The 18,731-nt window shown below is 40.3% G+C and overlaps 1 protein-coding gene across 2 annotated transcripts in view; it reads right to left on the bottom strand.

Moving 5' to 3' along the window:
• Positions 1–229: 229 nt before the first annotated feature.
• The window catches only part of Elovl7 (ELOVL fatty acid elongase 7), a 72,770-nt gene continuing 54,268 nt past the window's right edge, over positions 230–18,731 (bottom strand). For both annotated transcript variants that reach the window (XM_021180354.3, XM_029468624.2), the window contains 5 exons: positions 16,672–16,752; positions 15,583–15,639; positions 13,078–13,183; positions 7,560–7,696; positions 230–4,884 (listed from right to left, as the gene is read on the bottom strand). In XM_021180354.3, the coding sequence (XP_021036013.1) occupies positions 4,675–4,884; positions 7,560–7,696; positions 13,078–13,183; positions 15,583–15,639; positions 16,672–16,752 (591 nt within the window). In that variant the 3' untranslated portion in view covers positions 230–4,674. The remainder of the gene's footprint in view (positions 4,885–7,559; positions 7,697–13,077; positions 13,184–15,582; positions 15,640–16,671; positions 16,753–18,731) is intronic.

Genomic DNA, 18,731 nt, shown 5'->3' on the forward strand with positions numbered 1-18,731 from the left:
CTCTTTGGTGTCTACCTGGAATCAAAATCATAATGGTAAAACATACATGCTTGCTAAAAGCTGGGAACTTTCAAATATATATAACGGCAGAGAGAACTGTCAATAGAACCCAGAGTTAACATTTATCACCAATTCTCTTTTTCATTCCGAATAATGTGTTTTAAATGTAAGAGAAAATAGTGACAAGAGAATTTTAAACTTTAAAAATGCATTTATTTATTTGGGAGGACTGCGCATGTGTACTGTGGAGTGTGTGTGGAGGCCAGAGGACAACATTCCGGAGTCAGTTTTCTCCTTCCACCATGTAGGTCCTGGGCAATGGAACTTAGGCTGTCACATTTGGCAGCAAGCACTTGGACCCGCTGAGCCATGCTGTCAGTCCAAGCCTTCTTTCAGTAGCAACTAATGCACAGACACATGCATATCTCTTGATTTTTAAGGCTTCATTCTTTGCATTTGACTGTTTTCTTATGGATTAACTGCTCACCTAGTACAGATGTTTCTCAACCTGTGGGTCTCCGCCCCTTTCACGGGGGCTGTAGATCAGAGGGTTACATGAAGATTAATAACAGCAGCAAAATTACACTCATGAAGTACAACAAAAATACTTTTATGTTTGGGGGGGTGTCACCACAACATGAAGAACTATATTAAAAGGTCACAGCCAGACAACTGTCAATTATACACAACACGCACGTGCATACGCGTATATCTTCATGGATTAGAACTTTTCAAAAGTCTGGCTGCAGTACAGAGATAACATCCAGTATTAGTTTCTTAGTATCATCTAATATTTATGCCACGTGGAATTATTTAAAAATCCTTTTATAATTGGTTTGTTCAAATTTATATCCAAATACTGGATTGTTAAATTTTAGGTCTCAAGTTACTAGACTTCCTTCCATGTCTTGACTTCAGTTTCCTTGTGGTGATGCAGGGGATGGAGGCCAGGCCATGCTCGGCATGCTCTCTGCCACTGGAATCCATAGCCCCCTCTCCCAATTTTGACTTTTTGTCCCTTTAAGGTCACTTTTGGTGAATAAACTGGGCCACTTGTCTGATGAAACTCCTATAATTTACTACCTTGTATATGGCTGATTTGATCTACTTTGTCTCTTTAAATATCTTCCTATATCAACAGAATTATTATGATTATTATTACTGATTTAGAAACAGAAATTTAAGCCAGGCATGGTGGTGCACGCCTTTAATCCCAGCACCCGGGAGGCAGAGGCAGGTGGATTTCTGAGTTCAAGGCCAGCCTGGTCTACAAAGTGAGTTCCAGGACAGCCAGGACTATACAGAGAAACCCTGTCTCGAAAAACCAAAAACCAAACCAAAACAAAACAAAAAGAAACAGAAATTTAGGTTCAAGTTCAAAACACAATCTGGGGCAAAGAGATTTCATAATCCAATAGCATGTTGAAAACAGAAAGGAGCACTTGGGCATCTCACTTTGATCGGTATTGAGAAGGTCAGTGGCTTCAGACTGCACCAGCCTCAGTCACCATCCCCAGCTTCCCCGGCATTCAGCCATCAGTTGTTTTAACAAACGTAGGTGATCGGTACCTAGAAACTGTTATTTCAGTTAGGCATGACAAAATTATTTTTTTTAAGTTCTTATTTATTTAGGTTTATGTGTCTAAGCGTTTGTTTGTGTGTTTGTGTGAGCACAGCGGGTGTGCCTGGTGCCTGTGGAGGCCAGGAGTAAATGTTGGATCCTTTGGAACGAGAGTTACAGACAGCTGTGAGTTGTCACATAAGAACCAAACCCAGGTCCTCTGCCAAAATGATAAGGTCTCTTAACCACGGAGCCATCTCGTGAGCCCCTTGTTATTTGTAGACATCTGGTCTACTAACCTACTATCCATCTTGGATTTTACACATTTTACATAATACACACTCGCCTTCAAATGCCTTCATAGTAGTTTTTGAATTTGTGAATGGCAGGACCTGGCCTCCTGTGGTACCTGTGCTGTGCTGTTTGAACATCCATCTGCAGGGAGATAAGATACAGGCAATTCCCGTGGGCATTTTGAACCACTCCCATCCAGCACAGACTCTGAAGCCAGCAAGCACATGACAGCAAGTGTGCCAAGTGCTTTGACTAAGAGAATATTCAGATTTAGAATCACTCACACAGGCAAATCAAAGCAGCTAGATTCCAAAATGAGACACACACACACACACATGCACACACACACACACACACACACACACACACACACACACACAGTCCATATGATGCCACAGATTTATTATAGCACAGAGAACAAGTCCAACTTCTCAAAACTTCCACAGTCATTAAAAAGTAAACAGAAATAAGAGATAGCCGAGGGATAAAATCTCATAATTTCCCAAACTATGAAACAATGCAATATATACTCAAATTAGAATTCTCAATAAGTATGTAGACAGAAAGTCATAATACCCCACAGATAATTTAAATTTTGTATTTGTATCATATATATTGGACCTCAAGGACTCACAGAACTTTTATAATAAACTATACTTAATAGCTGGGCTTTTTGCTTATTAGGCAAGCAAATTTAAAGACAATAAAGTCCTGAAAAGTAGGTAAACCCCATTAGAAACTCCACTTGACCGAATACTGTTTACACAAACCCTACAATCAGTGACACTCACTCTGCTCCAGGAACACTTACCTGGGGGACACTGACTGTCAACCTTAATCTGTTTCTATGTAACTTCCACCTCCCTGCCTTCATTCATATAGTTAAGACTGTAGTATGTCACAATGTTGCCCTCAGTCTGTGGGCACATCAGACATTTTAAATACTTGGAGGAGGGGTGGAGAGGGTATGGAGTATAGAAGAGGAAATAAATCAAAACCTCCTGTCTTGGTCTCTATTTTCGATTCCGTTGGGTCTTTGCCCTACTTGAGTCTTTGGGATTGCTTGTGTATGTGCCAGTGTCTACCATCCCATCCCATCTTAACCCAGGCTGGACACACAGAGTCAAAATAGGAAAACATGGATCCCTGAGACCTTCACAGCGACAGACTAGCGCAGCTGTTCCCTGGAGCTCAGCTTGTCTGTGGCCTTTTTAAACTTTTTTTTTTTTTAAGTATGAAAAGCCTATCATCCTCTGCTTCTCATTGTAAGCAAGTGGAATCACTAAAGGTCACTTAATGGCGAATAACTTTATAAACTGAGTGATTGTGGAGACAGAGTAATGGATCAGGAGAGGGCAGACAAAACTCATAGTTTATGGTCAATGAGGACTCAGGCTTTATTGTAAAATGAGCAATGTTGTGTGGCGCACATGACCAAGGCGTACTGATTTTGAAAAGTTCTTCGAAGAGGAAAAGGAAATAATATTGACATCTTCACAAGCGTCCAAGTATTGCTAAGTTGTTCTGGTTCACTGGGAAGAAGAAGGAAATTCTAGAAAGTAGCATTTTTAAAGGGGGTGGGGGTAGGGAATGCCACATGAATCTCAGCCCTTCACAATATGGCTTATAGGTCTGAAGAAATGGAAATCCTGTTAATTCATGATTCTGGAAAATAGCTCTTCATGCAGTGTATCCACAACACTATATATATATATATATATATACACACACACACACAATCATAATTCAGTGTCTTTATCTCTCAGGACCTAACACCCCTTGTTTATTTGTTAACCAAATCTTGCCTCTGATACTCAGCACCACTCAACTCTGGTTGCTTCATAAGCCATTTGCATAGTAGATATTCAAAAATTAATATGTGATTCAGAAGCATCTGAGGTAAGCCAATCACATGAACACTTAAATATCTAACCAACACATACTTTGGCAAAACAATCCCTTAAACCAGGATATATCAGAGAGTGGCATTATACTATGACAGATTATACCGTTCCCCATTGAATCCCACAGTGTATTCTTTTTTTTTTAATTCACACATCCCTCTTTTCAGATATGCACAGAAGTTAATTGTAGAATCGTCATTAGCAAAGCGTTCATTAACCGTTGAGACAAATCATCTTGTTTGCAACATAAAGTTACCTCCACCTTGGGCTCAAAGGCATCAGTGCAGATACCAAAGCATCACAGCCTCTAAGAGCTTGTACATGTGTTGGGAGGAAGTCTTATGGGCAGATCTTGTGGCAATGACTCAGAAGACCATTCAAACTTACCATTAACAAATTTAGAATGAGAGCTTATCAAGAATCCACTTAGGCTTCACTTGTGTTAGCACTTTAGAACTGAGCCCTAGAACGAATGTAATGTTGTCTGAACATAAGGGATGAGTGACAGACAGAACCCAGCATCAGGGGTTCCCACATCAAGCAGGAGGAATCTATCGTACTCTGTGGACCTCTGTCCATGTTCAAAATAGCTAGTATTTGTCATCATTTCTGGAGTTCCTAGAAGAGCACTACATTACTTCATATCCTCCTCTTGATGTAGCAAGATGTTATTAAGACCTCTGATTGGTTTGAAAGGCAACATGAAACCTCCTGGCTGTTCCAGGCTCTTCCACTGAGAAGACTTATCTGGGAGCTTTGGACTCTCAGAGATCAGAAACCCAAATAACTTATCATAAAAATACAAGCTCTTGGTTTTGAAAAATATACAAAATGCACTGCATAGGCAAGTATGTCTTGATTGTCAAGGAAGGCAAGATGTCAGTCTCCATTGTAAATCCAGGTTGTGTCTGTATTTTAGTGGCGCTTGCTTTTGCAATTCCCATTTTCTATAGTTTTGGGCAACCTCTGACCCTTGGTGTAAGCACGGTACCAAAAGTGGAGAAAGAGCAGCAGGAAGATGCATCCGTAACTCATGATGATATACAGAAAAACTGGGTACTGGTAATTGCAGTCCTCCATGAAGAAGATCTGGCCTATGTGGATAGTGACAAGAACAAACTGGACCTGAGAGATGGGAAGAATAAAAAAGAAATTAGCAATGGAAAGACCAACATGGGTTGATGAGTTCTTCAGTCACATCTAAGTTACTACTAGGCAGAGCAGGGTGTCTTTCTATATGTTCTCTCTAGGAGTGAGAACAGGTTAGGTACGGTGTCAAAATTAGATGGGGGTTTGGGACCAATATTCAGTGATGACACTGAATAACTCCAGCAGATCCTACTTAAATGTTACATTCTGTTCTCGGAGATGAAGTATTTTAAATTTCAGAAGACACTACCATCCAAATTAGAGCCTTTCTAGTTTTGATGGAGCCAAAGCATGCCCTTAGATCTGCTACGGGTCCTTCATCACCATAGATCCAAACCGTCCTGGGAAGGAGTTGGGCATGGTGAGACACACCTGTTACCTACTTCAGCTACCTGAAAGGACAAGGTAGCAGAATCAGTTAAGCTCATGATTTGAGTTCAGCTGGGCAGCACAGTGAGATTTCACCTCTAAGAAAAGGAAAAGACAGGGGAAGAAGGCCCAGCTGTCCAAGAAGGCATAAAAAGAGGGAGGACATTGGTTGGCGTCCCAAGGATGATCAAAGTCTCTCTGGGCTGGAAGAATCTGCATGCTCATAATAAGGAGACTTTCTATGTTAGGGTTTAGACATTCTTGGGTATCTTTCTTTGATGCTTTTTTTTTTTTTGGTAAATAGGGGGATATACATGAGCCTTTGCATGCCTGTGCAGGCTGGGTTGTTCCATCCTTCCACTGTGTGTCTCAAGGATCAAACTCAAGTCATCAGGTTTGGTAGAAAACACTCTTACCCACCCTGAGCCATCTCGCTGCCTCTCCCTCTTCATAGGTTTTTATACCTAATTTAAACTTAGTTGGGGAACTTTTAGAAAAATCTTTATAAAGAAACAGTATCTATGAGTTAACTAACCATGAGTGAATCTTTGACAATATGCAATATAACTACTGTTAGTGTCAATCTTCACTACCATATCCTGATAAATGCCCATGGCTGCCCTGTCTGGCAGCAGCATCAACTCCCTCCATTTTGCAAGAGAATAATGAAACCTTGGAAAGATGAAGCAGAATTCTCTGCACACATGAGTGCTGGAGACACGTGGCAAACAGATGTCTAGCCTTCGCCTTTATGCACACATCTTTCCACTTTATTGAAAGTCTTTTGTTTTCTGAAACAAAGTTGTATGTGGTACTAGCTGGCTTCATTCTTGTTATGTATGCAAGCGTGACCTTGAACTCCCCACCCTCCTGCCTCTGCTTCCCAAGGGCTGGCTCTGCTTGTGTGCACAAGTATACCTGACTCGCTTCATTTAAAATGTCCTAACATTTGTTAGATGAAAATAAACTAGTATAATAAGATTATGAATGCAGTAATATGAAGCCAGTAGAAGATGTAAATGCATATACACACATAAGAGGAAAAGCTGAATGAAAACAAAAGGAATAGCTACTACTCCAGAGAGATGGATATTTTCATTGATTGATTGATTGATTGATTGATTTTTCATTTATATAGTACTCGGAACTAAGAAACTTCTCCTACACTAAGCCACACCTCAGTCCAGTTGATTTCCTTCCTTGGAAATTTTAATTTCTCTGAGACAAGCACATATTACTGCACAGTGAGAAAGCAGCAATGGAGAATAAAAAAGTAAGAAGAAAACAAACATATGAATTAAAGTATTCATATCACGGCTTCTTCTTGGTTGGTCATTGGAACTGTTGCCAATTGCAGATACAACAGCTAACTGGCGGGAGTTCCTCTGGTCTTCCCTGAGGGTCCTTAGAGGCCAACGCACCAGTCTCTCACCTGGTAGGGCCTCTTAGAGGGCTACATCCAGTGTTACTTAGTGATTCCCCAGCAGCCTAGCTATGCCTTAGTCCCACTCTCTCCTTGATGTCACTGGCACCCAATTTACAATATACTTCAAGTCAGGAAATATGAAGATGGTAGAATTATTCTAATAGAGGGTAATAAAACCAAAACAGGTCATTTTTCACTCAGTAGGAAAATTACATGCAGTATATTTTTACAATGGATTCTTAGGAGGTATTATTTGGCCTAAACTCAATGCCTTACACTTCTTCAAGCATGGCTGACCTGGGGGCAATATCCACTCTTTATAGCCCACCTGTCTTACATTACTTCCTTGCATTATAGACCTGTAGTCCTTTCAACAGTCTTTACTTAGGAGGAGAAAGACAAACTGACCAAAGTTAGGGCTAACCAGGTAAGCACACAGAAACACTCTCTCTTCCTTCTACTTTACAGTCCTTTGATGTCTATTCTGAGTGTGGAATGTCTAACCTATCCTTAGTATGCTTTTAATATATGATCATATAACTTTGACATCATTTTGATTACAACCAACTTATATTTTGTATATATGTCTGATATCATTGAAAGATGAAGACGCTGGCTTAATCGTTTGAGAATCCAAGCTACCAAATCTATTTTATTTTTAGCTGACACAGCTCCCGATAAAGTTCAAACGTCAAATAAAACATCCCTTCCAGACTACAGGCATTCTCTTGTGCAACAGACCATTCTGGATTCTTCTAAACTCTTAACTCACAGAAAGAAAAAAACAAACAAACAAACAAAAAGCAAACACATGATTACAGTTTTGTTTCATATTTAAAGAAAATCAGTTACTCACAAGCTGCAAAGATGTCAAATGTTTTTTCCACCATAAATACTTCTGGTAGGCTGGTCCCATTGCACATAGCCCGTAGTAGGAATACATGACCACGTGCACAGCTGTATTTAAAAAGGCATGGAATGTTCCCAGACCACCTGAGAGAAAAGAAGTTATTGTAAAACTTCCCCTCATCTCTTAAAACCACACATATTTGTCCTAAGATTTTGAAACATCCTTTCTCTCATTTTAGTAGGAAGAATTAAAATACATAAGAAATATCAGTTCTGTGAAACAGCCCTCAAACTAGGAGTTCAGTTAAATGTTTAGCAAAATGCAAATCAGAACTCTTATAAAATAAATTAGCATGTCATTATTTCTTATGCTTTAACCTTAAAATGAGACTGTGATTTGAGTTTAAATGAACTATACCAATCTCTTAAATATGCTACGTAGCTTACGAACAATCAAGATGTATTTTTAGTCAAGGTTAACATTTATAAGGCGAACAAATTACATTATCTTACATTACATTATAATTACATTATCTTAAATGTATAAATCAAGATGTTTCCCATGCTTAAAACCTACCATAAACACCACCAAAATCAGGGTAACATCCTCAGCGCCACCAAAGCCCCTCCCACTGCTGCATGAATCCCTCCAAGGTGACCTTCAGCCAATTTCTATCATCCACTCTTTATTTTGCCTGTTAGTACATTTCACAGAGATGGGACCATATGGCATGAACTCTGTTATCCCTGCTTCCGTTTCATACAACACATTGTCTTTGAGTTTTTTGCATGTTGGCGTATACACTAATAATTCCTCTCTTTCCTATTGTTCAGCATTACACCATATAAATGCATCAATATTTATCCATTTTCCTGTTGAAAGACAGCTGGTTTGCTTCCAGTGTGGGCTCTCATGAGTAAAGCTACTGACATAATCATTGTGTGGAATCACATTTCTCTCTCACACTCTCAATCCCGTGCTTTAGGTATTTTTAATGCTGCAAACATTCTGTCAGGAAAGCACTGGAACTCATTAGGAAGCTATGCTACGTCTGCTGTAATCAATTACTGTGATTTCAAAATAAAGAGTGATTGAATATTAAGCCATCTTTTTATCGTCCTGCTTCCATTTGATTATGTTTACTCTTTTAATTTCTCCACCTTTAATTAGGAGGAGAAGCACAAGACTTGAGAATGTAAAAAAGAAAAGTCACTTCAGTTGCCTTCAGCTGTAACAGTTCTTGGTTCGGGAAAGAAGGGTTTCCCGCCTGAGATGCTCAACCTAGAGAAATCTGCATTATGCAAGGCAAGGTTGACCTGGGATTCAAGGGGTTTTTTTTGCAAAAACAAAATGAACCCCACAAAAACCAAAACCCATTTCCTTAATTCTAGAACACTTTGATTCCAGAAATAACCCAAATCAGGTGCAAAGCAGAATGAACTACTTTATGTAAATTCAGTTGTGGGGTGGGGAGCTGTGTGCGCGTGTGTGTGTGTGTGTGTGTGTGTTCCTGTACCTGTGCCTGTACCTGTGTGTGTCTGTGTGTGTGTGTGTTCCTGTACCTGTGCCTGTACCCGTGTGTGTGTCTGTCTGTGTGTGTGTGTGTTCCTGTACGTGTGTGTGTGTGTGTGTGTGCTTGTATGCCCCAGCACACACGGGGAGGTCAGCAGTTGCTTCTCTCTTTCCACCATGGGGTTTCTGGGAATTAAACTTGGGTCATCGGGCTTGGCCTTAGAGGCAAGCGACTTTGCCAACTGAGCCATTATTTTAAAATAACTATTCATAATTATGGAAATTCTGAATGTTTCCAGATATTGTAATTGCTAAAGTATTCCCGTCAAAGAACACACTTTAAATAATTAGGTCTTACTCAGCTGAAGCCCCGTGCTATCCTGTACTTCATAGACTTTAATCAAATTACTACTGTTAATCCCGTAATTATTACAAATTTCAGAAGCAACCCCATTAATGAAGCATGTTACTACCTTTTCAGCTTTTATTATTTATACTTGGATTAGTCTCCACCCCCACCCCCAACAAGATAGCTGAATAAATTATAAAGTGGGGGAACATCCTTTCTAAGGTAACTAAAAAATTGAGTAGCTGGCTATTTCTATAATAGCTCAAGAATTAGGCTGATTCCTGGAAGGGTAAGGGTAAGGGGCAACTGTGTGTGTTCTCTTGTGCCCAGTGAGAACGCAGACAGGAAGTGCAGCTCGGCCTGTATCAGAGCCATGTTCACTAAGACACCATTTTCTCTATGTTACCCTCATCATTTAAATAAGTGGTTCTCAACCTGTGGGTTGGAACCCCATGGGAGTGACCAACCCTTTTACAAGGGTTGCCTAAGACCATCCTGCATATCAGACATTTACATTACAACTCATAGTAATGGTCACAGTAGCAAAATTAGTTAGGAGGTAGCAACAAAAATGATTTTATGAATTATTTATGAAAAGAATTCCACCACAACCTGAGGATCTGTATTAAAGGATCACAGCATTAGGAAGGTCGGGAATGACTGCTCTCAAAGTACTAACCCAAGGATCCTGGACAGGGATTAGCATGACTGTTGCTAGAAGGGTTACCTTAAAGAGTCACTGAGCAAAGGAAGCTGCCAAATGGAATTAGCTTGCTGATTTTCTCTACCGGTTGCTTTTTGACATATTCCTGTAGTGAGTTTGTTTGTAAAACAATACATTTTAATCAGTAATGCTTTCTACTTTACTCTTTGGAAGGCTTTTCAAATGAAGCACTTTTTTGTTTTGTTTTGTTTTTTTTTTGTTTTGTTTTGTTTTGTTTTTACAAGAATGAACCCGAAAAGAAAGCATGCCAGGATGAATTACAATTACTTCCTTCAAACATTACCTTTTGATATATATTATCTTTTGGTTTGGAGAAAAGAATCACATGGGCAATTATGGTAATTCTCTACATTTCTTCAAAAGGATATTTACAGAATTAATAGAAAAACCTAATATGAAAATATTCTTCTCTTATTCAAAGAAAAAGCTACATTGCTATTACCCCAGAAGGAGGCACAGGAGGCAACAGGAAACCAGGCACTAAATAGAGATCATCTGGGCTCTGGTATTGGCAAAGATTGACTTAAATAGACATGCCTGTTCTAGGAACTTAGCCCTTGCCAAACCACACTTCTGGAAACAAATCCTGTTGCTGGGCCTACAGTTAAAAAGGCAGTGCAAGACATGTAGGCATGTTGAATAGAATTCCCACACCTAAGACAGAGCAGGCCTGCCAGCTCACAGAACACACCAGAGACACAAAACATTCTTTTCTTACCTTGACCAATTTTTAAAAAGGAAACCGGAATTAAAGTAAGGGTAAAAACCACTATGATAAAATGTTTGATACGCACAGCCATGGGATGTTTCAAACCTGAGGTAGATTCTTCTTTGAATCTGCGTTTCTTAAAATTATTACTTGCTTTGAAATGGAAGCTAGACCATCAATAGGAGTTAAACAAAGGTGGGGAAACCACTCAATTCCATTCTTGAATAAAATGTATGTTTCCCATAGTGGGATTACTACATACTTAATACAGAAAGGTGAGAGGCCCCTGAGAAGAGTAAAGAAACCAAGGCAAACATGTTGGTCTCGGTGTCTTCAAATCATCTATGTATATTTTGTAGCATTGCCTTCCAATCTATTCTTCCAAGGAACAGCATGGAAGGGAGGTTTCAAAACTCGCTGGGGATGGCCAGATCTACTAGCACCTGTGCATATTTGACGCGCCTTATAGAAAACAGTCAATTGTAAGCATATCACCCGTGCACAATACCCCATCTAGTTTATACCATGAAGCCATGTGCACGTAACAGAAGCTCAAGGGATAAACCACAGGGAAAATACTGACACACGACTCAGTACAGGGACAGTTTTTCTTTTCTTTTTTTTTTTTTTGGCTTTGATCTATGGTTCATTGAATCCATGGGTGCAGAGCCCACAGATATGGACGCCCAAGTATATTCAGATGTTATAGAAGAAGCAGATATAAACTGAAGGGTTTGAGAACACCTTTCCTGACATCATAAAAGCAAAGGAGTCAATTTTGTCTGGTAATTCGCAGTCACAGTACTCGGTGGGGAAGACGACAGAGAGGCTTCTCAGTATCATTTTCCTGCTACCTTTAAACACGCAGAAATCATAACTACCCTAGCGGGGAGTGTGGAGACGTCTTCCAGTTTTTCATTAATATAAGTAAGACATTAGCACATTCCACTTAGGAGACCTGAGTGACCCAGTATGCATTTGAGAGAAAACAAACAATAAGAAACTCAGTTCAAACCATAAAGGTTAAAATACTGTGGCTATCTATGACTTCCTGACGTTAAGAAAGAAGAATAAATAATCCCTACAGCAAAGTGTGCTAACCTATACATGTATGAAATACATGCTCAAAGGCTTCGTTTACTTCAGACTTTATGAATGAACAAAGTTACTGCCTACTTTTTCCTAATTCTGGGTGTTCAGAAATAGAAAACCAAATTTCACACAAGCTTGCGGCCAAGCTTTTGATTAAAACTATCTCTGTCCTTAAAAAACAAACAAACAAACAAAAAACAAACAAACAAAAAAAACAAAAGAAAAGGTGAATGTCGCCTCCTTTGTCAGACTCCTTTGGGAAGTTGTGTGATTGTGACCCGACTCATCTTTAAAGTTGCTGTGGTGTTGTGTGCATCACATCTTGGATGTGGTTTATCCTCAAATGTTCACCTACGTGCTAAAAGCTTTGTCTCCAAAGCAACTGGACTGATAGTGGTAGTGGGCCCCTTAAGAGGTGGAGCCTAGTGGGAGGCGATTAAGTGGGGATTTTCCCATGGGTCTCTTGTGTCTTGCTCTGCCTCCCTGTTTGCTTTCTCTGTTCCTTTGGTTTCTCTCTTCCTTTCTTTCCCCCTTCTGCTCCCTGTTTCTGCTACGATGCCATATTACACTCCTACACCTGCCCAGAGGCCAGGCAAATGGCACTGCCCTGTCTTGAACTTTCAGCCTCCAAAACCATAAGTTAAGTTATGCAGAAGTTTCTTCTTCATTAAACAACCAGCCTCTAGTAGTCTGTAGGTGACACAGAGTGGACTAACGCAGGGTGTGTCAGGTATCGGGAATGTGAAGGCAGACCAAAGAGAACTGGAAATAACACTGACTTAAGTAGGTTATCTATGAATCCAAGGCTTTGGATAGTTTGTTAACAAAATCTATTTGTTTATTACCTATTTAATTGAAAGCATGCAGTAGAGAAACAATAGACACTAAACAAAACTAAAGAATATGTAGAGAAAGTCTTGCTCAAAAGTCTTCATGACAGAAAAGCTGGACAAGGGAGTCTAACTACGAGTCCTTTGCTTGTGTTTCAGGTGGTAGCTTCAAAGTCAGGAGTTTAACCAAAGTGGCTCTGATTTGAAAAAATTCCCAAAAATCACACCTAAAGAACAGAATTTGTATTTGTACCACGTGGAAATGTCATCATTTATAGATCACATGACCCCGGCTCTCCCTTTCCTACCTGCAGCAAATTTGACTCCAAACCACCAGGTCCACGGCATGATCGTATGATGGAAGACATGAAGGAAAGTCACTTGGCTGTTTTTCTTACGCAGAACAAAAAAGATCTGAAATAGTTTAAAGAAAATCAAGTTCGAAAAAAAAAATGCAATAATTTACTGAGTGTTACAAACGTAGCTGCAAAAAGCAAACAATTTCACAATTTGCTCCCAGCATTTAAGAAGTGCTGAGGGGGACACAACTCAAAGGCAAACCAGCACGCATGAATCCAGATATGTATGATATGTAACCATGAGAGAACCAATAAGAAGGTGAGACGAAGTTTTATGCAAGTTTAAAAAAAAATCAGACATATTAATGGAAACGTTGGTCAGAATTTCTTGAAAGAAATGTTATTGATAAAATATAATAATAGTTTAAAAAATTATTTTTTTTATCATCAAATTTTGAATTATGTGTCAGCCAAAAGTTCGTAATTCTTAGGACTGATATTATTTCGTTCTACATTGCTCTCCAACACATCCTCCCAGTTTGGATAAGGGATTAGGCAAACTAAAATCGGACTTGGAAAAGAAAATAATAACTTAAGAATTTATTACCAAAGAAAAACAAATGGTGAAAATCTTGAAGAGTTAATCTGAAAATTATTGAGGACAAGAAGGCAAAGCTTAAGAAAAAAGTGAGAACAGCAGGAAATGAACCATCACGATTGCGCATGCCCAGTGGTAGCTTGCTGCTACAAGAGTTGGGGGGCGGGGGTGGGGGGCCGCTGTTCAAAGAATGTGTTAACAGAAAAAGTTCACAGTGCCAGAGTAAAGTTAGACTTTCAAATCCAGGGCATAACACAAAGCATTACTGTGTCCGTGGAACTCGGGAAGGGCACAAGGCAGAAACAATTTCCTTGTGGAAGTTGCTATTGAGAATATGCAAAGCAGAGCTGATGAAGCTACACGCATTTGCTTATCCACACAGAATAATGCAGCTTCCTGTAGCATCGGGGCCATAAATTCGCAACAGGGGTCCTACTGCAACAAGTCTCTAGGTAAGCCACTCAACTTAGGTCGCCTCCCACCCCCCATCCCCTAGTCAGGGTTCTGAACTAAATCAATGGTTCCCAAACCTGGCTGCAGGTTACAATAGAAAACACCCAAGTGTGGTCTCTACTCGAGACCATCAGGTGGGGACTGTGTGTACCATTTTGTTCCTATTGCACATGATCCTAAGGCACTGCGGAAGGCTGAGTTGCTGGCAAGCAGCTTCAAACCTGTGGTTCCCGGATAAAAATAAGCAGCACTAACAACATGAGAGCGTATCAGAAAAAAGAATCCCTGGGCGCCACCAGGGACCTACTGAATCCAAACCACGAGGGAAGTGGATCTCGACATGTAGGTCACGAACCCTTTGGGGTTTGCGTAAGACCATCAGAAAACATGAATATTTACATTATAACTCATAACAGTGGAGAACTGACAGTTATGAAGTAGCCAGGATAATGGTGTTATGGTGGTGGTGGTGGGGGGGTCACCTCCACTTGATGAACTGTATTAAAAAGTCGAAGTGTCAGCAAAGTTGAGAACCCGTGACTCCCTTGAGTTCAAGCATTATCTGCGATTTAGCAAGCCCTCCGTGTTTTGTTCTGTCGTTTCTTTGTTTGTTTTTCCATTTTCTTTCCGTTTTAAAGACATGTTATCGTTTTGTAGCCCAGGTTGGGCTCAAACTTGTGGCCCACCTCAACCTCCTGTGTGCAGGGATTCCTCTAGGTGACTTTAATACATGCTGAAATTTGAGAAGCCCTGGACTCTAAACCCTTCCGGGTCCCTTCTCAACCTAACATTATGTCATTAGTTAACTAAGAGTGAAGTGTGTTAATATTTCCAACAAGCAGTGTAGTGATGTGTGTTCCAGACACTCGAGACAGAAAAACCAGCACAGCCTTCCTTTGCTAGCAGGAAACTACTAAGGCTCTTGGCTTTAGACTTTCAGAGGACCCAGCTGACCCTCCCCAGGATGCAAGGCAGGGAGAGCGAGGGCCCAGCCAGCTCAGGCTTCAGGACGGTGCTTGTGTTCTCCACATTACTGACAACCCTCAGATAACACCACCTTTTGCTATGAGTTTATGAACTGTGATGTGCTTAAGTGTCTCTCGGGAGTGCAGTTGACACTGTGTTTGGATATAAAGAACCGAAGGTAACACGGTGTCTGCTCTTTGCTTTCTGAACTCCTTCATAGAGAACTGTCATCAACATCAAGGTGCATACATCTATAGAGTAAGTGGCAGTGACTTGTTTATCTTCATCAGGAGATGCCTACACATACGTTTTTTCAAACTGCTGAGGTTTTGAAGTGCTGGAAAGGACATTTGCTAACAGCCCAGACAATTAAAGGGATAACAGCGGGCTAACCAGGGGCAGGGAGATAAGCAAAGGCATGCGACGAAGGCATTAGCAGTTTATTGCTTCCAGGAGATATCAAGCAGACTAAATGTGTGGGCGACATACATACTCACAGTGTCTAAGAGCTCGATGAATTTGGAGAAGTAGTAAAGCCAGCAGGTGTGCACCATCTGTGGAGATTACACAGAGAAGAATTTATTCACACATGTTTTATGTGAAAGAAACATTGAGTTTAAAAAAGAACTGGTTTTACACACACACACACACACACACAAAGATAAAGGGCAGTCATGGTGGTGCACGCCTTTAATCCCAGCACTGGGGAGGCAGAGATAGGCAGATCTCTTTAAGTTTGAAGCCAGCTTGGTCTACAAAGTGAGTCCAGGACAGCCAGGGCTATTACACTGAGAAACCCTGTCTCAAAAAACAAAACAACAACAACAAAAACCCACATAACAAAACGTCATCCTACCTGCTTTTCTAAGGTCTAGTTTTGTGGCTTTGATTTATTTACATCTCACTACAACCATTATATATCCATCCACAGAACTCCTCCATCTTGAAAAAGGGAAAATCTATACTCATTCAAAATTAATTTCCCATTTCCTTCTTCCAGCCCAACCACCCTTCTACCTCTGTTCTATGCATGTGACGATTTGGGGTACCATATATAATCTGAATCATGTAGTGTTTGTCCTCTTGTAACAGAAATATACTACTCAGCACAATGTCCTCAACACTCATATAAGTCGCACCCTTTATAGGTTGAATAATATTCTAGTGGTGTGTGTGTGTGTGTGTGTGTGTGTGTGTGATTTTTTTTAGCCGTTTACCACTTATGGACATTTTGGTTGCTTTTATATTTGACCATCATAAATAATGGTGTTGACATCTTGAGTATACAGATATCTCCTGAAATCTTGGACTTCAAAGCCAGAAGTGGAATTCCTAAATCTTATAAAAATTCTATTTTGCATCTTTTAGAGATCAGATAAGTATTGAAACCCAAGAAATTTAAACAGCACTAACTGAATCCTTTACTGCTTTCTGAAGTTCTTTCTTATAATTATGTTTTTTTCTCCCAACTCATATAATCTGATTATTGAGTCATTCACTAATTCCTAGTTCATATCCAATATTGCAGAGTCCAAGGGGTTTTCACCATGATTTTGAGCTACAGATTTCCCCAAAGAGAAACTTACCCTCATTGCTCTCGGCGACTGAGAATAGTCAACAATGTCACATCGAAACGAGTAACCTGTACCCCAGCCAGACATCACAAACTGGAAGAGAAACAAGGATATTAAAGAGACAGTTGGGACTGCACCTTGGTACATGACCAGCTGAGCAAGCAGGGAGGGCAGGGGAAGAGGCAGCCAGAACCAGGACAAACCAAACACGCTTCGGGGAGAAGCTTGGCATCAGGCATTCTCAAAGCCACAGACGCACATACCGTTTATATGAACTGTATTCTAACTTTTCCACTTCTTGGGAGGATTCCTTTAAAATACTGGAGGCCAAAACCCGGGGTACATTCTGCTTAGATACCAAATATTGCCTATATCTACTACCTATGGGTGTTCATGTACTTTCAGTGCCTGACTCTTGAGTCTGGATTTTCTGAACATTTCAACTCTTCCCAATTAGTCGATAAGTGTTACATAAACAAAAACCTGCCAACAGGGTAACCATGGGCACTGGCAAGTACCCAGGAAGGGGCAGTGCTTGGCTCTGATGCCCTCTCCGCCTTTAACATAAAAACAGACCATACACAGGTCTGATACCAGCTGCATTTTGAATTCACAAGACAAATAGGGGAAGACAATGCTCTTGTTACTAGCTGAAGTAGAATCTGGCAGACTGTCATTCCAACACACCCACCAAGTGACCTTCTACGGGTGTTAAAAATAAAAGCCTATTGTTGGTAAGTCTGAACACTAATTCAAAGACCCTAGTGACATTCTTTTAGTTTGATGGTGGGAAGATCTTTTAAAACAGTAGCTACAAATGAAAGCCAAGTACTTGATTTTAATTGATACATACGATTGGGCTGATCTGGGGTAGGGTCAATAACAGTCTCTTCTTTGCCAAGTGTCATTTATTCCTCGGCAACTGGTCAACAGCTGGCTTGGAACATCTCACTCACTATAAGGTTTATGTAACTTTTGGCTTCTGAAGCAAACATTATATTTATAGTTTCATCACTATTTAGCTAAAGAGATAACTTTCCAATATAAAAATACACAGTTAACAGCTTTATTGAGGCTTTTGTATGTTGATTTTTTGAGACTTGGTTTTGCTATGTAACCCAGGCTAGCCTCAAATTCACGACTCTATTGTCTCAGCCTCCTAAGGGATTTGAGAACAGGCCTCCCGGCATCAGAGATCAGCCAAAATGGTATTTTAATATGCATCAAGAAGGACGAAGTGGGAAAGGACAAGAGGTTGTTTTTAAAATGCACCCCATCCCTGTTCCCAATTCTACTCTACAATATAACATAACCTCGGGGACACTGGGACTCAGGACAGTAGAGGACATGCATTTCATGCTTTAAAAAAACACCTTAAAAATCAAGCCATCAGATCTTTTCAAAGTAACGAAAGGAATCTGACAGAAACAGTGAATTCTGTTTCTCAAAATTCTCAAGCCAGTGAACTGTGCCATTTTCTGCTCTGCTCAGACTCATTTCAACTGATAGAAATAACACTCTAGCCAGGGGGTTCTTAACCTGTGGGTCACAACCCCTTTGGGGGTTGAACGGCCCCTTTCATGGTGGTCAAAGATCAGATATCCTGCAATATCGGATATTTGACATTAAGATTCACAACAGCAGCAGAACTACAGTTAGGAAGTAGCAACGAAACAATGTTATGGTTGGGAGTCACCACTACAGGAAGAACTGTATTAAAGGGCCGCAGCATTAGGAAGGCTGAGAACCATCGCTCTAACAGCAGGAACTATTTACTTAAAGTCGATGACTGATTGGCCACCTTACCCTGACACAAAAAAGGCTTATACTAAAAGAGAGAAATTGTGTGTGTTGGCCCTCTGTGGGTCTCACCTACTCCATCTTCATTAGGGTCTGACTTGTGCCACGTTGCTAGCAAACTCAATCACAAGAAGACAGATGAATCCTTCACTATGACATGATTCCTTGCTCCTATATTTGGTCAAACATATATATTTGGGCAGAGGTGTTTACTCTGAAATCCTGACAAAATTTTGCTCCACATCATAAACTCTGCCTGTGTATATAATGCC

Source organism: Mus caroli, unplaced genomic scaffold (genome assembly GCF_978045245.1).
Source record: "Mus caroli unplaced genomic scaffold, Mus_caroli_1 scaffold_15, whole genome shotgun sequence".
NCBI classification, from domain to species: domain Eukaryota; kingdom Metazoa; phylum Chordata; class Mammalia; order Rodentia; family Muridae; genus Mus; species Mus caroli.